The sequence below is a fragment of the Osmerus eperlanus genome, chromosome 8, assembly GCF_963692335.1.
Source record: "Osmerus eperlanus chromosome 8, fOsmEpe2.1, whole genome shotgun sequence".
Taxonomy (NCBI): domain Eukaryota; kingdom Metazoa; phylum Chordata; class Actinopteri; order Osmeriformes; family Osmeridae; genus Osmerus; species Osmerus eperlanus.
Genome location: NC_085025.1, coordinates 12,342,133 through 12,363,924, shown reverse-complemented (window position 1 = coordinate 12,363,924; position 21,792 = coordinate 12,342,133). Strand labels below are relative to the sequence as shown.

The 21,792-nt window shown below is 48.8% G+C and overlaps 2 protein-coding genes across 7 annotated transcripts in view; one reads left to right on the top strand and one right to left on the bottom strand.

Moving 5' to 3' along the window:
- The window catches only part of cdc42bpb (CDC42 binding protein kinase beta (DMPK-like)), a 51,909-nt gene extending 42,589 nt beyond the window's left edge, over positions 1 to 9,320 (top strand). For 2 of the 4 annotated variants that reach the window (XM_062467415.1, XM_062467416.1), the window contains 15 exons: positions 214 to 350; positions 497 to 636; positions 882 to 963; positions 1,220 to 1,436; positions 1,699 to 1,761; positions 2,193 to 2,434; positions 2,790 to 3,144; positions 3,510 to 3,607; positions 3,722 to 3,806; positions 4,058 to 4,175; positions 4,500 to 4,617; positions 5,324 to 5,536; positions 6,325 to 6,430; positions 6,593 to 6,654; positions 6,818 to 9,320. In XM_062467415.1, coding sequence (XP_062323399.1) covers positions 214 to 350; positions 497 to 636; positions 882 to 963; positions 1,220 to 1,436; positions 1,699 to 1,761; positions 2,193 to 2,434; positions 2,790 to 3,144; positions 3,510 to 3,607; positions 3,722 to 3,806; positions 4,058 to 4,175; positions 4,500 to 4,617; positions 5,324 to 5,536; positions 6,325 to 6,430; positions 6,593 to 6,654; positions 6,818 to 6,946 — 2,165 coding nt within the window. In that variant the 3' untranslated portion in view covers positions 6,947 to 9,320. The remainder of the gene's footprint in view (positions 1 to 213; positions 351 to 496; positions 637 to 881; positions 964 to 1,219; positions 1,437 to 1,698; positions 1,762 to 2,192; positions 2,435 to 2,789; positions 3,145 to 3,509; positions 3,608 to 3,721; positions 3,807 to 4,057; positions 4,176 to 4,499; positions 4,618 to 5,323; positions 5,537 to 6,324; positions 6,431 to 6,592; positions 6,655 to 6,817) is intronic. The other 2 variants (XM_062467417.1, XM_062467418.1) reach the window with 1 other exon arrangement.
- Positions 9,321 to 12,250: 2,930 nt separating this feature from the next.
- On the bottom strand, positions 12,251 to 20,988 carry si:dkey-177p2.6 (uncharacterized protein LOC568712 homolog). Of its 3 annotated transcripts, none has more exons than XM_062467429.1 (3): positions 20,454 to 20,988; positions 16,951 to 17,160; positions 12,251 to 16,367 (listed from the first exon to the last, which is right to left on the bottom strand). In XM_062467429.1, the coding sequence occupies exons 1-3, from the start codon at positions 20,594 to 20,596 to the stop codon at positions 15,719 to 15,721; spliced, it is 1,002 nt and encodes a 333-aa protein (XP_062323413.1). In that variant the 5' UTR covers positions 20,597 to 20,988; the 3' UTR covers positions 12,251 to 15,718. The 3 variants fall into 3 exon arrangements, with proteins under 3 accessions (XP_062323413.1, XP_062323415.1, XP_062323414.1); XM_062467431.1 differs by having other exon boundaries at positions 17,055 to 17,160; positions 20,454 to 20,593; XM_062467430.1 differs by lacking the exon at positions 16,951 to 17,160.
- Between the last annotated feature and the right edge of the window lie 804 nt (positions 20,989 to 21,792).

Here is a 21,792-nt window from a genome sequence, read left to right as displayed (position 1 = left end):
TGGCACAGGCCGTTTCCTGCATTTCTTCCTTCTTCTTCTCTCTTTCCCCCTCTCTCTCTCCATCCCCCCCTACTTTCCTGTCTCTCTCTGTAACCGTCTCGATAAATTAAAAGCCGTAAAAAAAAAAAGAGAAAAGATGCGTGTCACACATTGGACTGTGTTGATCTAAACACCCTCTCCCTTCCCTCCCTCTCCCCCCTCCCCCCCTCCCAGTGTGCTCCTTCATCTGCCACGTCTCCTGCAAGGACAACGCCCCCCTGGTGTGTCCCATCCCCCCCGAGCAGGCCAAGAGGCCCCTGGGCATCGACGTGCAGAGGGGCATCGGCACCGCCTACAAGGGGTTCGTCAGGGTGGGTAGACTTGAGGCGACGCACGGACCACAGCTTCCCCCCCCCACCGGGAATATCCGTTACACTTCTCTCCGGCCGACATACGCAGCCACTCAACCGGTCGAAGGATCGCTATTTACATGTTTCCTGTGGCCCTGCCTCCTCAGATCCCCAAGCCCACCGGGGTGAAGAAGGGCTGGCAGCGAGCGTACGCCGTGGTGTGCGACTGTAAGCTCTTCCTGTATGAGGTGCCCGAGGGCAAGTCCACCCAGCCGGGCGTGGTGGCCAGTCAGGTCCTGGACCTCAGGTAACACCAGAACTGCTGCAGCCCTCTGGGGATGACTGTGTGGGTCTGTGGGTGTGGGTCTGTGTATCTCCGTGCGCATGTGAGTGTCTATGGGATTCCGCGCGGGTCTGAGCATCCGGCCAGGTCGTGTACACCCTGTCAGACAGAGGTTCAAACGGTGATTTTGACGGCTGTTAGTTTCCTTCCTAGACGAGAGTATGAGTATCTAAAGGCATAAACGATGTGCGTTGTGTGTGTGTTTGTAGAGATGAGGAGTTTTCTGTCAACTCTGTCCTGGCCTCCGACGTCATCCACGCCACCCGCAAAGACGTCCCCTGCATTTTTAGGGTACGTTCTCCCAGTCATCAATGAGCCCCTTCGGGAGGCGCTATATACCGTACAAACTACAACACCCTCCTTAGCTATTGACCTTGTGTGCATGTAGAAGTGTATGTGTGTGTATGTGTATCGTTCCCCTCAAAATGGGAAGTGTCATCTCACACATGAAGTCTTGGTGGCACGGTTGTCCCCAATTGAGCATGACCGCCAAGCGCGATGGCCTCAGCCCAGCGGAGCCGACCTTAACCGGGCCCCTCCCCTCCAGGTGACGTCGTCCCTGCTGAGCTCGCCGGCGCGGGCCGTGTCGCTGCTGGTGCTGGCGGAGAGCGAGGCGGAGAAGAGGAAGTGGGTGGGCATCCTGGAGGGCCTGCAGAACATCCTGGCCAAGAACCGGCTGAAGAACCGCGTGGTGCACGCCCTGCACGAGGCCTACGACTCCTCGCTGCCCGCCATCAAGACCACGCTGTCGGCCGCCGTCGTGGGTGAGTCGGGGGGGGGGGGGGGGTGGTGGTTCGGGAGGACGCGTGTGTGTGTGTCTGGGAGATGTGTGTGTGTGTGTGCGGTATAGAGGCCAAGATAGATTAGACCCTTGTTTATTCCTGTGTGTGTATATGTGTCTGTGTGTATATGTGTCTTTGTGTATGTCTGTGTGTATGTCTGTGTGTATGTCTGTGTGTATGTCTGTGTGTGTGCGCGCATGGGTGTTGTCCTAATGCGTTCTGACCGCTCTGTCGTCCTGTGTAGATCGGGAGCGCATCGCCCTAGGCACAGAGGAGGGCCTGTTTGTAGTGGAGGTCACCAGAGATGGTAGGAGAACACACCCGGCCACACATTTACACACCCGTCACTAGCGTTTACGCACGCTATCCTCATAGTGCAAATTCAACCTTTAGGACTTCATGTATTTCTGTTTTATTTAGTTGCAGTCTGGTGCTTTTAGAGTTCCTAGTTGTAGGTATCACAAGGGACTGAGAATTATTTATTGAAACTGCCATCTAGAAATGTCAGAGAAGTTAAATGCTGATGTGCTATGAATGACCAATGTTGTTCTGTCCAACCACTCACTGAAACCTCTGAAAGACTATCGTCTCACTAATCGAATCACCGCAATCGCAGCGAATCACTCACCGTCAACTCCCTTATCGACTCACCCAATCCACACACCGCTGAGCTCAAACTCCACCTCCGTGGACTCCCCCCACCGTCCACCCCTCTAACTGACCCCTCCTGAACCCCAGTGATCGTACGGGCGGGGGACAGCAAGAAGGTGCACCAGATCGAGCTCATCCCCAAAGAGAAGATGGTGGCCCTGCTCTGCGGCCGCAACCGCCACGTCCACCTGCACCCCTGGGGCGTGCTGGAGGGCGCAGAGGGGGCCTTCGACATCAAGCTGACGGAGACCAAGGGCTGCCAGGCCCTCATCACGGGGACCCTGCGCCCCGGGGGCCCCGCCTGCATGCTGGCCGCCGTCAAACGCCAGGTGAGGGTGAGCCGGGCGTGGCCGCTGGGCGTGGCCGCTGGGCGTGGTCGCTGGGGGGGGGGGGGGTTTCATAGGCTGTCTGCTTTAAGTGGATGCAGGCACATGAGCGTCACATGTACAGTACTGTGGAAAAAGGCTGCGACTCATTTAAAAACTGTAAACATTTGACCAAAAAATGCTTTGAGGAATAATGAAGTCGAGATTAAACAAAAACGTTTCTCAACGTGGAAGAAAAAGAACATCTTGGGTGCCTGAGACTTTTGCACAGTGCTATACTTGAATTGAATATGTATTTTACTGTCGAGAATCAGCTGTTTGACAACAGTTGTGCAATAATCTCCCCTCCCCTCCCCAGGTGCTGTGCTACGAGATCACGCGCGCCAAGCCGCACCACCGCAAGCTGTGGGAGGTGCAGGCCCCCGGCGTGGCCCAGTGGCTGGGCATGGTGCGCGAGCGCCTGTGCGTGGGCTACCCGTCCGGCTTCGCCCTGCTGGCGCTGCAGGGGGAGTCGTCCCCCGTCAGCCTGGTGAGCCCCGGCGACCCGTCGCTGGCCTTCCTGGCCCAGCAGCCCCTGGACGCGCTGCACGCCCTGGAGGTGGGCTCGGCCGAGCTGCTGCTCTGCTTCAGCCAGCTGGGGATCTACGTGGACCCGCAGGGCCGGCGCTCCCGGGCCCAGGAGCTCATGTGGCCCGCCACGCCGCTCGCCTGCAGTACGTGGGGGGGGGGGGACCCCCTAATAACGTTTCGATGTAGCGTTGAGTTGGAAATGCTTTCGGCCGAGATGGTTAGAGGGTTGACCCCTATGGCAGATAGGAAGTACGCCAACAAAAGAATCCTAGTACTTCCTACTTCCTAGCTGTGTGTGCCAATGAAAGTCTGTCATGTGACACTCGGCACTTGTTTACGCTGACAACTCCTCGCGAGACTCCATAAGGCTATGAGAAAACGCTATAAAACAGTAAGACAATACTGTGACAGTAAGATAAGACTCCATAAGACTATACTGACAGTATGTAGATGGTTTCGGCTGTCCTCAGATGTCCCGACTCACCTCGTCCTGTTTGCGTCCCCTCAGGTTCCAACTCCTCCTACCTCACGGTGTACAGTGAGTACGGAGTGGACGTGTTCGATATCCACACCACCGAGTGGGTCCAGACCATCTCACTGAGAAGGGTGAGAGAGCCGTCCACAGAACGTGCCTGCGCTTTCGTTACGTCCGGCCCCCTCGGACGCCGAGCGTGTGTGTACGCGTGTACCTCTCCTTATCTGCGTCTCTCGTCTCCACAGATAAGGCCTTTGAATATGGAGGGCACTTTAAACCTGCTGGGCTGTGAGCAACCTCGCCTCATCTACTTCAGTAACGACTTATCAGGTACGAATCCCCCCCCCCCGTACTCACTCATTGGCCAAGAGTTAATCCTCTCACATCTACGCTACACGAAGCCACACCTCCAAGTAGAGGTGCTAAAAAAGTTCAGGCTAGTCATAAACCCTTCCCATTTACTTTATTATTTACCACAAAAATGGTCAATTACTGATGGCCTAATTATCTCCCTCCATGTCTCTCCTATTTCGCCCTCTCTCTCTTTCCCCCTCTCTCTTTCTCCATCTCTGTTGGAGTAGAAGGAGACCTGGCCATCCCTGAGACGTCGGAGAACAGTAAGAAGCTGATGGTCCGCACGCGCAGCAAGAGGAAGTTCCTCTTCAAAGTGCCCGAGGAGGAGAGGCTGCAGCAGAGGAGGTAACCCACAGTTCTCTAAGCAAGGCAGGAATCTCTTGTCTGTGCGTGTGTCTGCGGCTCGATGATCTCGAGAACCGGGCCCAGTACGAGGTTGAAAATGGGTCCGGTGAATCCCTCAGGACCAGAGGATGCGCAGTGTCGCTGAGTGAAGTCGTTCGGATGAGTAGTTTGCGGGGGAAATCGAATGCAAATATTGAAACGGGTTTGGTCGTCGTGGATCTCAGTGAGCCACCAACAGGCACAGCGGCGGTTGATATCGGTGCGCTAACCAGACGTGTTGTTTCCACAGGGAGATGCTGCTAACCAGACGTGTTGTTTCCACAGGGAGATGCTGAGGGACCCTGAGCTGAGGTCCAAGATGATCTCCAACCCGATCAACTTCAACCACGTAGCGCACATGGGCCCTGGCGACGGCATGCAGGTTCTCATGGATCTGCCTCTGGTAATGGCTCCCTCCCACCGCCCACAACACACCACGCAGCCAGAGCCAAAATGGCTGCCACCAAATAACCGAAACTGACCTTGCCGTAGCCAAAACGGTGGTCCGTAATGATTGAGTTGAAGTCAATGTAGCGCTCGTGGCTTAAGGCCGTAATCCGGAGTTGGTGGACCAGTGCTGTGTTTCCAAACGAGCTCGCTCAAGTGTGCTTGTACATTACAGTTAGATTTAATTATAAATGGCTGCTTATGCCAAATTGACATTTGCAGGAACGTAAAAGCCTGATAATGACAAACTAACTGACAGTGTGTGATGGCCATAATGGCCAATTACCCGGGGGCATGCCATAAAACCACCATTACAATCACAAGCCACCGCCAGAGCCGAACACGGTGGCACCTCTTCCTCTCTAACTCGAACGGTTCCCATCGGCATCCTAACCCCCGAGGGAAACGCCATTCCACTGAACACTTGCCTTATCCTACTTTCGTGATGTCATCCCCTATGCCTTTTTCCTCCTCCACCTTACCTTCCTTTCCCTCCTCCCCTTTTTTTCGAGAATGACCCTTTTACCCTCTCCCTCACCCCCTCTCTCACTCTCCTCACCCCTCCCTCCTCCCCTCCTCCTCCTCTGTGTCCTGTCTCCTGTGTCCTTTGTTTCGTCTCTCTTTCCTCCCTCCTCTCCCGTCTCCTGCCGGGGCCGGGGCAGGCGAGCGAGGCCGCCACCACCCCCTCCCCTTCCTCCTCCCGCCACCACGCCCTGATCTCCCCGCCAATCAACTTCGAGCACGTCTATCACATGAGCCCCGTGTCGGCGGGCCTCTACCTGCAGAAAGAGCCCACCTCCATCTCCGCCTCGCAGCAGAGCCTGCCTCAGCTCTCCTCCTCCTCCTCCTCTCCCTCCACCTCCTCCCTGGGAAGGGTAGGCCAGGCCTCACCGTTCTGTCTCTCTCTCTCTCTCTCTCTCTCTCTCTCTCTCTGTCGTTAACGCTCTCTTTCCAGTCTTTCCTTTTTTTCCTCCTTCACTCTCTCGTTTCTCACTTGGCATCCCATCCCAGCCTCGACGCCATTTTGCACCTTCCCGCCCTTTTTCCTTACAGTTCTTTTCCCCCTACCCTTCCTTTCTTATTTTCTTTTCTGGTTTCACGTTTTATTGGTTTGAAGTGGCTTGAGTGCATCTTGAGTGTCGTTTATTATAATTTTTCAAATGTATTTCGAATAATTATTTTACTATTAGTTTATTTTATTTATCCTTTCACTCAGTTCACTGTTTCGCATACTGGCTGCTGTGTGGTTGTGCAGTGTGTCGCCCCAGCAAAGTGCCGCCTTTCCCCCCGGGCTAATCTCAGGGTTCAATGGAGAGAAACCTTTCAAACACAGGACAGGGAATGGCCTCCTCGGCTGGCTCACCTGAGCAGACCAGACCGCCACTGAAAGGCTCACGGCGGTCGCCAGATGTTTTCCCCCCATTGAATTTTGTCAAAATGTCCCGCGTACGTGTGCAACGTTTCCCCAAAGTGTGTCCTTGCCGTGCGAGTGTGTGCGCGCGCGTGTGTGTGTCCTGGCGTAACGACCGTGGGGGTGCTTGTTGATATGAACGTCTTAACCCATGTCTCACTTGTCCCGCTCATACGACAGCGTGTGTCTGGACACACGGCTGGGTCTGACTGGCCTGTCTCTGTCTGTGTGTCCGTCCCTCCGTGAACACAGAGCGTGCTGCATTCCCAGGACGACGCGGCCAAAGACAAGCCCCGCCCGCTCTCCAGTATCTCCCGGCAACAGAGGAGCAAGACCCACATCACCCGCACAGCCTCCGGTGAGAGGGCACCGGCGCACACACACACACTCCTGCATAGTTAACATACTTCATTGAAGTCGTTGCCAGACATGTTAGCGTACATACACGTTACACTGGACTAAAATCCCTGTCCAGATGACCTCCTAGTGAATGCTGAGCACCTGCCTGCGTGTGTTTCAGACTTTGGAGGCGCCGGGTCGTCTCGGAACATCTCCGACCCCGACCAGGACTATGAGAGAGAGGTAAAGACACACACACACCTACACACACACACACACACCTCCGATACCATCCCAAACGACTGCTTCATCATCTCCTAAACATGGAGAATGACTGGCATCCTTTGCCATAATGATGGGATTCACCTGCTTCTCTCTCTACTCTCTCTCTCTCTCTCGTCCCCAGCCTGACTCGGACTCCACAAAGCACTCCACCCCCTCCAACAGCTCCAACCCCAGCAGCCCCCCCAGCCCCAACTCCCCCCACCGCAGCCGGCTGACCCTGGACGGCCTGGAGCACACGCTGGACGGCTGAGACCTCCGCTGCCCCCCCCTCCCTCCCCCTCCTCCACCACCTCCTCCTGCCCTTCCTCCTCTTAACACCCAGAGAAGTCCCCACGCCAACCTCACACACACACACACTAACAGAAGATGCATACGCATATTTAACCACATGCACCTCCACTTGACTAGAAATGATTTGTTTAAAAGTGCCAAGATCAAGACTTTGAGAACCTCCCCATGCACCCCCCTCGTCCTCCCTTTTTGACTCGATTGGATGATTTTAGGGTTGTACCCCCTCTTTCCGTGTTCACCTGCTTCCTTCCTATGCAGGGGGAGTGTGTTATTAATATATGGCACTATGAGCATTCATGACATTACCCCCCCTCCCCCTCCCCTGTCTTCAGCCAACTGCCTGCCCAAACAACCCACTAATTCATACACACACACACACATCTCCAGGCCTAATGATGGAGGACCAACACCTCTTGCGACTGACCCAGAACTCCTTTCTCCACCTCCTAATTTCATGATGGGTTTCAGTGTGTCGTCGCCGGACCCACGATTTCACTTTCCATCCTCCTCCCCCCCCCAGCTGTTGTTGTACCTGTGTGCTTGGGCTTCTGGTGTGAGAACAATGACATGGGATCCTGGAGGTATATGACTGGGGGTGTCCAGAGGCCTGGGTGGGGACTACTCTCTGAGCAGCCAATGGGGAAGCTTCCTTGTGTGACGAGCAGCAGCTTTGGCAAATGAGGAATGACGGCCTCCTTCTGTGGGCGAGGAATATTTCTTAGCTAACAGGGTAAAAAAAAACAGCCCTTGTGTTGAAACGCAGTAGTTTTTTTTGGTTTGTTTTCACTTCAGGCCATTCATTTGTTTTCCCTCAAGTTTTTAAGGTTCCTTGCTTAGTTTAAGTTAATACAGAGCTGTGATAAGCTGAGGTTATTCATGGATCACTGACTATGGGACACTCACAGAAAGAAAAAAAATCATTATGAATGATCTTGATCATAGGTTTAAGTTTGTATTTCTATAAATAATTAAGGAGAAATCCGAGGGAATAATAACTTGTTTTGTTTTTAATGCGTATAGTATTTTGATGGAGATGTTCAACTCTATTAGAGGGACACAAACAGAACTGTACAAAAAAAAGATGGACCCACTTCAAGGACTACAAATCCCTACTTCCTCACTACCCCCTGCCCCTGCTGTTTGAGGGTTGTAACCCTGTCAGCTGTTCTTGGACCACATTATCAGACCAGTACCCTGGAGTTGCCACCTAAAAGACTGTAGGGGTTTAAAGCCAAACCAGTGAGCTTATTTTACTGCTATTATACACTTCCTCCACCAGCCTTTGTAATATTAATTCATTCATTCATGCTTTTAACTTAGATATTTGCCAGAAAATTATGTATAGTCGGTGAGACAATTCACCATCACTGAGAAACTGAGAAAAAAAAAAGAAAAAAAATTACAAAAATCAAGAGACTGCAATGTATTAATATCTCGATTGTGCGTTTTAACTCAGAAGAAAAAATGGAGAGAATCTAAGAACGGCTGTTTAAGAAAAAGAAAAAAAGAAGAAAAAAAACAAAACAAGGACTACGTTACTCATAGGATTTTAAATAAGAGTCCTCCACAAGCTGCTGCTTTTGTGTGCTATGTTTAAAGAAGACAAAAAAGCTAGGTATGCGTGACGACCCGCTTACTATAGAGAGAACCCTCTGGAACTAGGCTGCCCCCCTCCCCTGTATGTTTAACTGTTCAATCATGAGTGCGAGGCATTTCACATGCGTCCTGTTGTAGAGCTGTATCGCCTCAAGAGGGAGTGTGTGAATAGGTGTTTTTTCCTCCCTCTGGAGTGTGGGACGTGTCACTGTACAGAAGTGTGACATACAGGCATGTGTGACATACAGGCATGTGTGACATCATATCCGCTTATCTCTCGAGTGTGCCTTCAGTGCCCTTTTGTTCATTTTTGGATTTGTTTTTTTGGTTTTACAGAATCCACTTACATACTGAAGCGACTTGTTTTTGTTTACTCTGCAGGCTGAGGGGCTCACAGAGACATGGTTTTTCTTTTCTTTCAGAAACACTGTATTCAACTTGCACATTGTTTTAGTCCAAGGAAATCCTCATGATTTTTGTGTCAGTGATATTTCTTGTTCCCTTTTTATTTGATTTCGTATGAGTCCCCACCTCCGACTCCCAATGCTCTACTTCCCCTCCCGGCCTCCCAGGACTTTTGTTTTCAAGCCCTGCTCTCTGAAGAAGAGACTTTATCCTCAAAAACACTACTGCTTTTTTTCTCTTAAAAAAAAAAAAAATCACCAGTTGAAATCTTTGTAATTATTGAATTGTTAGCAACAAAAATTTGAACAGACAATAAAAGAGTATCTGTTGTGCTTCTGGTGTGTATTTGTGTGTGTGCTGGGAAAATGTTGGTACCCTTGTTGCCATGACTTTGAGAAATTTGTGAGTAAAGGTTGGTGCACTCTTAAATAATAACTTTTTATAAACCTACGTCTGTACACAATGCCTTATATTGAACATGTTTTAGACATTTCTGCGTGTGTTTGAAAATCAACTACCAACTCTTGACTTTAGGAGGTAAATGCATCCATGATATGGATGGAAAACGATATTGGAGGTCAAAGCCCATCACGATGATAAACATTCAATTTACTGTTTAATGTGCCACATACAGCTAAAGTAAAGTATAGTACAACTAGAGGCTACAATTTGGGGGGAAATTGTGAGTGTGCTTGCGGCTGCCACAGCTGGGGCAGTTTAACTACATCACTTTCAAACATTTCATAGCAAATGTCCATCATGTTCAAATATTTTCAGAAAGACAGCAGTTTTCATGGGGTGTACTTGCACTACCCAAGGCCCTGTTTTCAGGCCTCATCTTGCATGGTGAAACACGCTTAACCAGTGAGCTAATAAGGCCCCGATACGATGCCTACCATGACTTGTGGAGTAAAGATGCATTATTTTGAAGAAAACTAACATTTTCGTTTGATGTGTCTCTTGGTTGTGCCGACCTTCAATCCAAGGTAGCAAATGTCTATGTAGATGGACTTATTAGTTCAAGACTTCTAATACCAACAAGATAATACCTTTAAAATAAAACATTTCCCTGCTTGGTGGATACTGGGTCATTCTACATTAGACTACACTACCCAGGAGTCCGAGTGTAAACCCATGAACTGCCAATTCAGTGAGTGGAACGCTGCCTGCAAAAATCTACCTAAGGCACGCAGGAGTGCATCGTAATCAACTCCAATCATGCTGCTGAGTTCTCTCCTGCAGCTTGAAGGCCAGAGCAGAGGCTCTCGAATGTTGTCTAGTGTCTACAAGCTAGTCCTCCTCACTCAGCTCTGAAACGTACAGACCAGAGGTGAGCGGCCATTCCTAGTTGAACTGCACATATGCTGTACTGTGATGTTTTATGTTTGTTTTATTAAAACATGTGTTGTGTATTTGTGTGTTATATATAGAGCGATAGAGGGAAAATGTGAATTTGTGTTAAGTTTAGGTGGATCAATTAATAAAAATTAATTCTACAAAAACGATTCTCACGCAAACATTTGATGGGATCACAAGTGTTCCATCACAACACCTTTTTGATTTTTTTTTACATAAAGCGACATGTATATTAATATGAACCTTTTTCCATTACGTTTTTAAACAAAATGCAGAGGAAAGACAGAACACCTCCTTCCATTTCGAAATGCAGGGCTGAAGTAACGTGGGTGTCTTTTGTCTGTCTGATGTGTGCCTCCACCAAACCAGCCTCGTGCTTCCTGTCCTCCCCCTCAGTCACAGGGGCTTCCCACAGAGTCCACCCCTGATGAGAGCAGCAGGGGGCACCCCCCCTCCCCCTCAACTCGTTGAACCCAGGGTGGGGCTCAAGATGCTGCACTGCTCGAACACGGAAAACAGACATTTCAAACGCTAGCCTTCTCAATTAATGGAATGAGTGTTACAGAGATCGGCAGGAAAGAGATGGAGAATCCGTGGATACCAGTTCTCCATCGTAACTGGCGACCGCCCTCACCTGATTCTACCGTGCGCACTAATAGGAGTGTGGCTAGTTGAGTGTTACTTGACTGCGCTCCATTCCAGCCCGTTGTCACAGTAAAATCTTTCGCATTAACACAACGTTAATAAGGAAATACTGAAAGTGCCATGATTGTGCATTATGTCTGCCTATATTTTTAAGGACTTTTCATCAATTGTATGATTAAACTTGAAGCCTTACTCATCACCCCCACACACAGTTACACTTTTAGAGAGATCTGCTTTTGAAACAGCACTTTCAAAAGCAGACCTGTGCGAAGCGTTTTCACTGGCACTCCGGGGTGTGCACACACGCTCACACAGGGAGTCTTTGACTACGAAGGCTTCCAGATGCTGGATTTCTCTTTTAATTAACCCTCGTGCTGCCTTCGGGTCACATGACCCAAAGGTTCATAACGAACCATCGTTGTGTTTACCCAATTTTACCCAATACAAAAACAAATTAACATAATTTTCTTTTAACCTTTGCAATGTGGGGGGTCTGAGACAGCCCAACGGTTAAAAGAAAATGCTTCACTTTGTCTTTGTATGCGGTAAATCTGTCGCAATACGACGGTGGGTCACAATGACTGATGGGTCAGAATGACCCGAAGATAACACAAGGGTTAACAGACAGCGGTGGGCTCTTGCTTCGAGGGATTCCTCAGCTCTCTGCTTGACAGAGCCATCATGGAAATGTGTGCAGGTTCAGCACACAGCCTCCTGTGTTCAAAGCTGGAAGGCGGTCTCCCCTGTAAAGCTGTACCAAATGAATAAGTCATTGTTTTCACATAGCTCGTTATGTACTTGTCACCCTTACATATTTCAGAATGCCCGCCTTCAAATGTTGAGGGGAACCATAATATTGCAGCCTACAGGTCACAGTTTAATCATTAAAAAAATGCTGCTTCTGGATGTTGGCACTAAGTGGAATATTCTGTTACTTTAACACAGATTTCAAGCAGGGGGCAAGTTAACTTTAACGTTTTAAATCCTTTGGGATAAATCAGTGCACTCTGCACATGTCAAATTGCAGGAAGCTCCAGTGCCCGAGGAACCCGAGTGAACTTACCTCTTCCAAGGTTATGAAATGAGCACTTTCAGGTGTCCACCACCAGGGGGCGATCCATGCTTGATATCCAACAGGCTGGGTTTCTTTTGTTAGACAAGGATATTTATCAGGTCCCTTTTCTCCCCTCCATTTTAATGGTACTCTTATACTAAGAAAGTACTCTATTCGCAGTATTTACGGCAGGCTTGACAAAGTAAATACAAATACCATATTTATTTTCAGATTTAACTGACCAGCTACAATAATATTGCATAGGATATACATTTCAAAATAGCCTGCTTTGTTATGTACACAACACACAGAGTGTTAAATGGTCAAAACCAGATGACAAGAAAAATATCCATACTGAAAGTGAACTTAGCATGAGACCAGTGTGGTTAAGAGAGCAAGATCATATCCTCTGAAAATCATGTTGTAGAACTGACACATACGCTCTCATTTTACAAGACAGTCAAACAACAGTAATGTTCATATTGCACTTGGGACTAAAAGGATTCTTTATGCGCCCATGTATTTTCTACTTCTCTTGTTCTGGACTTGAAGTGGTAGCAGGACCTCTAAACGCAGGTGGAAGGTCGACTCGATTATCAAGTTATCGCCTAGTTTGAGTAAACAAGGCATTTGCCTGTTTGAAGATACTGTGGTCGATATTCATAGTAGTCAAGTATGAATATAAAACGACAAGGTCTTTCAAATGAATAAATAATGTCCTCTCACCAAGTCATTATATGAGACCGATTGTTGACAAAAAGCCAGTTCAGACAAAAATAAGGTCTAGAACATTTCTGAAGTAACCAGTGTTTTTCTAATGTCCCTGTGTTTCACTGGTGAGTTATGGATACAGTTGTGACTGGTCTGACAAACGAGTACATAGACTGTGATTATGGATCAAATCTTTTGGTTAACTCAGCCAAGTTGGTTCAGTTTGATAACCGGGTGAAAAGCTGCCAGTTAGTCTGCCTGGTCCATTGCAATCATCTTTAGAACTTACTGACAAAGTGGAAGGCCTGGGTGCACCAACAGTACAATTAATAAACCTCTGGACAATTAAAAACGTCATGATTCACAACAAATATTTACAGACATCTTTTGTTTTTACCTCATCTATTAAACGGGAATATAAAATACAGGGGCCAAACTCTGCTACAGAGACCACAGACTGTCGTCTCATAAATAAAACGCAATATATTATTCGAATTTTGTCGTACAAATAAACAAAGCGATATCACAGGAAAATTGTATAAATACAAATACCTACAACACACAGAAAAAAAAACACAAAAAGCTTACAAAGCTTGAGAAATTCACAACTCATTTTGAGGCCGGCGCGCAGCAGTCTTGAGGAGGGAAGGACCCACAGAAGAATGCTGATGGTGTCATAAACAAGTCTCCTTGGTTTATTGTTTGTGGTTGATGTCTTCCAGTGGGAGACTGGCTGGCTTGGGCGAGACTCCTTCGATCACGAGGGTGGGGTTCTTGTGTGTGGCAGCCATGCCTGGGAGTTGGGGAGAGAGGGGGAGAGAGAGAGAGCGAGAGAGCGAGAGAGCGAGAGAGCGAGAGAGCGAGAGAGCGAGAGAGAGAGAGAGAGAGAGAGAGAGAGAGAGAGAGGGGGGGGTCTGTTGTGTGGCATCCAGTGAGACTTTGAGAGCTTCACAACAGAGAACTGCTGGAGATCCCGCGTAAGCTCACAGTTAGCTGAGCTGACGAGCGGAGTATGAGAGGCAGTGTGAATTACAGTTCCCATCGTTTACATTTGTTCCCTTATATTTTTAACTAGTTGGGACACCGGTGCATTTGGAAACACAGCGCAACACTTGCACCACAGTGCAAAGCCCTCTGTCCCAAACTGAAAACCACCAGAGACAGGAGCACATTCCACAGAGAGGGAAGGAACTGCGTCAGGCTGCTTGCAGTTTGTTATTCAGTTGCATACTGGTTGACTGGCGGCTCTGGCTCCTCCTCCTGCCTTTCTATTGGACGCAGACACGGGGGCCCCCTTTCAGGGTGGAGCTGAGCACAGACACACACCAACACACACGCACACACATACCAGCTGTTGTGAAACTCTCAGTGTAGCCTTTTCCACAAGCAAGGACCTCCACGTGATTGGAGCCACTGCCCCTCACCCCCTTAATCTCTCGCTCTCACTCTTCTGTACCCTCCCCCTCTCTCTCTCTCTCTGCAGTCTCGGGGAGGAGGGGGAGGGGACAGCTTGCAAGCCATGCCGGACAGTCCCTTGGAGCACATATGCAGACTATTTGACCCCTTTGACCAAAATCAAGTTTGGGATGAAGTCCAATCAGTGCCTCTCTTTCGAGTTTAGTTACAGCTTGTTTTTCAGAGCGGCTCGGGCTAGCAACTGTGCTTACGCAACTTGGCTATCTAGCCATGACTTGCATTTTCTAGGGAGTAAAGTCCAAACGCGTTATTGGATGCAGAGATGGAAATAAAGAAAAAGGCCATGAGGAGAATACAAAGTGTCATGTATTGAAATCCCAATCGGACACTCGATTGTTCTCCGTGGCAGAGCGCAGCGTTCTCGCAGGGTTCCAGTCTTTGGCGAGGACAGCTTTTTGGAGGGGGTTCGGGGGTAGACCCCGTCTGGTCGCATGGCTTATCTAGAGGACTGAGGATCCCTTACAAATGGTTAAAAACAGTGCCGTCAGGTTGCAGCCCCCCCCCCTCTAAGGCTTGAGCATTTGTGCTGGGTAGTTTCACCCTCTGCCAGTCTTCTCTCTCCATTATAGGCACTGTGTTTCCCCCCTTACATGGAGGCTTTCTGCATTTTTGAACAATCTCACGTGGAAAATATACATTGTATTCAATTTGTGCACAGTGACCCAAAAAAAACCCACTGCTTAAATGCTTCAAAAGATCCTTGGTCAGAGTTGCAAAACATCCTGATCGTTCTTGACCTCCGATGCCCGGCGTCTCCTTGAGATTCTTACGTAAAACCGCCGTTACGTGAACACAAAGGAAAGCCAGTGTCTCTTGAAAAGTACTTTGGAGCGTGAACATTGGTGTCCACGACCAGTTTAGAATGCTAGCGGACAAGGCATAAGTGATAGGTTTTGTGGAATGATCAGCTATGCTTTGAGATTGTGGTTGTAATGAAGGCAATTCTCTCCAGTGCAATAAGCAATATTGACAATCACCCGTTTTCAAAAGTAGAGGAAAAAAACTAGTCAGAATGTAAAACTGGTGATGCACCGCATTTGTTGTTGTTTTGTTTTGTGTGTAAATATATATAAACCGCTCTTTGCTTTAAAGAGGTAGTGAGAACATGCACGTCCCGATTCATTTTCATAGGGATTAATAGTTGTAGTGCTCAATAAATACATCCTTGTTCCACACAGGTTCTTCTCCTGTTCTCACAGGTTCTATTCTTCTCCATCGAATAAAAATAAGTCTCAATAGTAATACTTCAGTCCCTGCATATTCTCCCTATAGGAACAATGATCAGAACAAGCTTGCCGTCGAAAATGTGCATTCATCACACGGCTGAAGTGTATCTGGCAGGCATGTCTTTCACATAAATACATTGAGTTTTTGTATCAAAAAATAGAAATGTCCGTAAAAAAAGGAAACATGAAATAGTCGTTATCCCCGGCCGGCTGCAGGGCAAACGGCAGACAGCAGTGTTGACCAGTGGGGAGGTTCGGCCGGTCAGGAGCTCACCAGGATCTCCATGATGTGGTCGAGGTCGTTGAGGTCCGTGAGACAGAGCTGCAGGGTGCTCGACGTGGTGTAGCCGGAGAACGCTTTGAGGTTGTCCTCGGCGCCCCCTCTGGACGCGGGGCACACCAGGACGGAGCAGTCCGCCGAGTCGTACATGGACGTGTCGATGTCGTCGAAGATGTCGTCCGGCGCCAGGTCCGTCAGGTAGCTGGTGGAGTTGGTGATCTCGAAGGCGCCGAACAGCGAGTCGGACGACCTCCCTTCAGCCTCGGCCGCCTGGGCCTCTTTATCGGCGCTCGGAGGCGAAAAGGAGGGGGCCGCCGAGAGGGCGCTGTCCGGGGGCACGGCCGGCAGCTCTGCAGAGTGCCGAGGGGTGGCCGCGTGGAGCAGCGAGGGAGCCGGAGGGGCCTCCGGGAGTTGGGGCCGGCCCTCCTGCCTCATCTCCTGCTGGATGTGACGCAGCGTGTTGGCCAGCAGCACCGAGCGGTGCAGGCTGGGCTCGGCTCGCCGCTGGCAGCTCTGGAGCTTGTCCAGACACAGGTCCAGCACCAGCTGCCTCTGCTGGGGGTAGGGCAGCCCCGGGACAGGGTCCTCACACTCACTCAGCTTACGCTTAACCCCCCGACCCACCATGTACCTGGGGGGGGGACATCAGGAGGCAAGACGTTAGGCCGCGGGCCAATCGGATCATGTCGGGCCATTTTGAACATAATCAATATTGATGATCAAAGTCACTTTAAAACGATGTATTTAGCTATCAGAACTTCCCTTTCCATCTTGGGATGTTTGTGTGTGGGTGTGACTTGTGCCATTAGTTTCTGTGCTAACGGCTCTCAGACCGGAACGCCATCAGGAGGTCAACAGGCTCATGGCCTCTCTGAAGAGCTGGAAACTCAATGGACTGGACTGCCGCAGAAGGGCTGCAGAGGGATGTTTCTTTACTGTAAATTCTAGCCTCTCCTTCCTATTGTCAGACTTCAGAGGCGAGTGCGTTCCTGCAAACTGCGGTAGCTCTGTGGAACAACGCATAGAGCGGAACATTATGAAATCGACAATTTGTCGGTGGATGAATAAATAACTGACCAAATGCAGAAGCCCTCGAAATGACATAAACAAGCGTCTAAGCCTGGCTGCAGGGGCCTTTAGAATCAGAGGTTGTGGCTCTGTGGCTGTCCTGCTTCCAACCACACTGAGCGAGAGAACTGCAGCGCTGCACTCACGGGTCACATGGACTGTTCCTCTCTGGGGGACGGTGGGGGGGGGGGGGGCAAGGCGCAGTGTTGGAGAGCCACGCTAGTCGCCATGGCGATCCCCATCCATCTACCTTGGGTGTCAGCTTGAGATCCGGTCCCTGAGGGGCCAGGCGATGGCCCGGCTGAGGGGTGCAGTTCCGCATCGCTGTCTCTTGTTTGTTCCTATCAGAGCCACCTCTGCTTGTACACAAGAGCAGGGGTGGGGTGAGGGAACAAGTTGAGGTAGATTCTATCAAACACGGGCCCCTCTTGCCCAACCAGTGAACACTGCTCTGCCCAAAAGCTCCCCCAACACCACCAGTGACATCTATCAACTGTGGCACCTCCCCCCTAACTAGGCTACACCTCCAGTTTGGAGAGTGGACTGAAGGAGAATTTCTCTCCGCTTAAGTTGTCACGGATAAAAGAAACGCGAGGAACACTGTGGTGGATCCCATCGTCTGATGCGAGCGTTCCCCCTCCTGCCCTCCCCTTCCCTCCCCGGTCCAATCAGAGTGCATTAGGGCTGAGGGGGCGTCGACAGGAAACCGGCAGCCCGGTGCCCACTCTGCCGTAGGCGCGTGTGCGTCCGCCGCTCGCTCGTCACGCGCGGCTGCATTGGCAACCCGCCATCCTCCGCAGGTCGGCGTGCAGACTTGCTCTTCTCTGCGCTGCGGAGGCGGTCCCTTCCTCTGCGTACCTGGCGGAGAGGAATGACGACGTCCCTCTTAAGAGCCCCCCCCCCCTCCCTCCTCATCCTCTCTACGTTTTGAATGTCAAAACCCTCCCCCCCCCCATTGAGCCTTCTTTCAACCTTTCGTGCTCTTCTGACACCCTCGGGGTTCCACTCCCCCACTCAAAAAAAAAAGGGGGATATGCTGCGTTGCTTGATATCTATGTGGAGGCCAGTTGCTCTGAGGAGTCTGACGCCAGTGATTACATAACAGCAGCTCTGGACGTTTGCTGACCTGCATTGTCTGTTAGGTTTGCTCTGAGTGGTGCACGTTGTAGCATGCCTGCTCTCCCTGACTTGTGATTCTGCAACCTCTATGACCGAAACCAGATTTGCTGCTGGTTGCTGAAACTCAATTTAGGACTAAAAATACCGCAATCTCTTGACTTTCATATTGCACGTCTGACGCTCAGTCACCATTAATCCTACATTAACATAGACTATAGCCTACTTCAGTGCCCGAGTGGTCGCGACATAGCCCACTAGAAAAGTGTGGACGTTCTTATCAGACCTCAAAGTTCAATAAAATAATTTTTCCTACCAATTAAAAAGTCCCCCGTATTCTGGTGCGCGCTATTGAAAGAAGAAACTCAAATAATACGGCCGCGGATGGGGCAAGGTTGCCTCGCGTTGGCAGCTGTGAAGCAGCCAGCCGTGCTTTTAAAGGGGCCTCTCTCATTAGGCTAGCCTCTCTCTCTCTCCCTCTCTCTCTCTCTGTACGCCTGCTTACCATGGCAACAGCGCTGGATGAGAGGCCAAAGCCTGAAAGGCAACAGTAACTGTAACACAGACTGTAACACGCGCATAGATAGAGGACTGCTACACTGGGGATCTAGCTACAAGAACCTCTGTGAGTAGGTCTACGCTGATACGCCTCATTTCAAATGTTGTGACAACACACAACAGGGTAACGTTTGGGATTGAGAGAAAAAAAGAAAAGATTTCTTTGCGCGTAAAGCATATTTCTAACCTGTGAAATAACCGCGTCGGTGTAACCGTTCTTCCCCTTTGGCGCGGCCGTTTCTCATCACTGTTAACAGGCGAGTTCTCACACCTTCCCTGGAGCACATGCATGCATCCACAAAACCACTTAATTCCCCTCCACCTCTTGAACATACCCCGAACAACTGTTCGCACCAACTCCCTTGAGGGCGACAACTTTCTGTTTTAACGGTTAATAAAACTGCACGGTGGAGTCACAACACCTCCTGTGTTCAGCCTCGGAGGCAACGGCTCTCTGTCCCCCCCCCCCCCTCCCCCCAGAGATGGAGGGAGGAGTGTAAAGAAGTGGGAGGGGAGAGGGAGAAAGAGAGGACTGCGGGGAAAGAGAGCTCCAGTTAGAAGGGGAGTGGGGAGGAGGCGGAGCCTTCCGTCGATGAGCAGAAGAGGGGTCCTGTTCAACAGTTGAGAATACGGACCCTTTTGAACGGATGTCTTTATATGGACAGGTTTGTCACTGGGTGGCAGAACCACCCCGATGAAATGAGTCACGAATAACGAATGAGTCACGTCGGTTAGTCAGACGCTAGACTTCAGGAAACCCTCGCCAAATGATCGTGTTAAAAACCAATTGTTAAAATGCGTATGCACTGACGGCCTATCTCACACTGCAACTCTCTCACACTGAAAGACTAAAGTCTTCCAAGTGTTGAGATCAGAGAATCTATTTCTGTACACCATGTCTATTAAGTTGCTTTAGGATGCCAGTGTCCAGGTTACTTTTCAAAAGTTCCTAAAAACTATCTGGACCTATGACGACTTGACATCGGCTTCTCACTTATGGTACCCAAAAGGATGAGTCCAGTCTGTCACCCACATTTGTGAAAAGTAAAGGCTTTGTATGTACTAGTAGCTTTCCGAGTGTCACAATGACTAAATTCATTAGAATCTAGCATATGCCTGCATTTACTATGGTACCTGGTCGATGTTCAGAGCCTTTATTCCGACTGAATTGGCATCATCTGATTTGAACCCAACAGGGAGTATATTATGGACTACACGTGAGTTGTGATCGTTGTCTCGAGCATTGAGGCTCAATAACTTAATGATTTCAACTTCACATGCTCAACAGAAACATTAAGCAAACGAGTCGTGTTAAATCCAATTACGCAACAACACAGCGGCGCAGCAGTAGAAGTATTGTGCCTCTGCTCAACTCACTTATGAAAACGCTAGCTGAGTGTGTTAGTGGCTAGGTCCGATAATCACTTGGAATCGTAAGTACAGTAAGTGAGATTGCCTTTGAACCACAATATAACATGATAGATTCGAAATATCGTTAGGCTATAACTTGGGTAGCAAGCCAGCAAAGCGGCAAGCTAAAACGTTAGCCAAGTTTGCAACAGTGTTATTCAATAAAAGAAAACTGGTGATGGCAGATTCGCGTTTGAGAGCTAGCAAACACTACGCTACTTTTAATCAACTTACTAGCCTAGCCAACTCAATTATACTATGCTATTTCAAGATAGTAGGGCAACATAAGATGTGAGGACGTTTGTCGAGTCCTTTGCGAACATTTGAGAATACGTGTGGGACAACTTGTTAAAGTCTAGACTAGAGGGTTGCTTGATGATGAAGATGGCTACTGTACTAGACTGCACTGGTGATTTATATTAGCGCTAACGTAGCTGACAACATAAATTATGTTATAGTCCACTGGAGTTCTAAATGCTGAAAATAAGTATGTGTCTAGCTTGTTAAATGAATGATAACACATGTTTACTACAGTTTAAACTAGCCAATGTCAATTAAGTTTTACCTTGACGAATGGTGGACATCTTCGGGTTGTTCAATTCCCTTCTCGGCTGACTCGACATCCAGTCTGCACATCGAGGCAGTTTGAATTCCGTTTCTCCTTCTCACCAGTGTGGTCTTGTATGGCATGATTTCCCTTTGACCCATGTCATTGTTTTGCTCTATCTAGCTATGTACTTGTATGGCTGATTGTAAAAACACGTTGAAGTATGTTCGTACTGTACCAGTTGAGCAGATACTAGTACAGATAGATAGCCAAGCTAACACTGGCTAGCTAGCTAACTTAGAAAAGAAAAAACAGTTCGAAACCAGCTACTCTACTTTAATCCCGGAAACTACATTATGGTAAAGCATGATAAATTAAAACTGAATCCCCTCCACCTTAGTTTATCACATCCAAAGTAAAAACATCCCTTTCCAAAACTCCTCCGGGGTTGTATGACAAGTCTTCATTACGGTTGACTTTCTGTGTCTAGCTACAGTTTGAACTGTGAAGCGAAGACTGAAAGTCAGTCCACATGTACCACGCCAAGCAGCGTAAAGCCAGCCGCAATAAACAATGCAACTTCCGGTTATATTTAACATAATTCAGAATAAAGGCTAGGAAACAAAAGTCAACTTTCTTTCCCAAACGTTTTAGTGAAATACACAGGATGGTTACAGTAATATTAACAAAAAGATACAATTGTATTCAGCCTAATAGTCATTCAAATCAATTAAACTCAAATCGTAAAATTATTTGGGTTCAATTTGTGATAACTAGATATTGTGCCCCCTCAACATGGCAACTAGTTAGATGAACTATTTAGTTACAGAATTTATATTGGTGCAATGATGAATAGGCACTTGTACAAACCATGGCAACACCCTTAGATTGATTTGACTGTTTCATTAAACAATTCAAAGTGCAATGATTTTAACTGTATAAAATCCCAGATTTTTTACACCCCAGGGTGATAAACAATGTCACATTAACATACGCTAACACTAGTCATATCAAGTGTGATAGCTAAATCCGAATTTGTATGAGAACAGCACTGGTCATGCTCTTAATCTGAAGGTGTATTCGCAAAACCGGAAATGCTATTGAGGACTATTGAGTTGGTTTCACAATACAATCCATCAAGAACCTACGGGAAGGTAGTCCGGCCTATGAGTCCGGCTGATTGACGGTCGTCAGGTGGGATAACCTCCAGTAGACCAATGAAATCTCAGGCCCGCCTAGTAACTACGTCTGATTGGCAGAGTAGAAATCCCCCACCTCCCCTACCTAGTCGTGTTGCGCTCAATGAAACGTGACTACCAACAAGAGAGCAGACGGCACTGCATTTGGAAATACATTT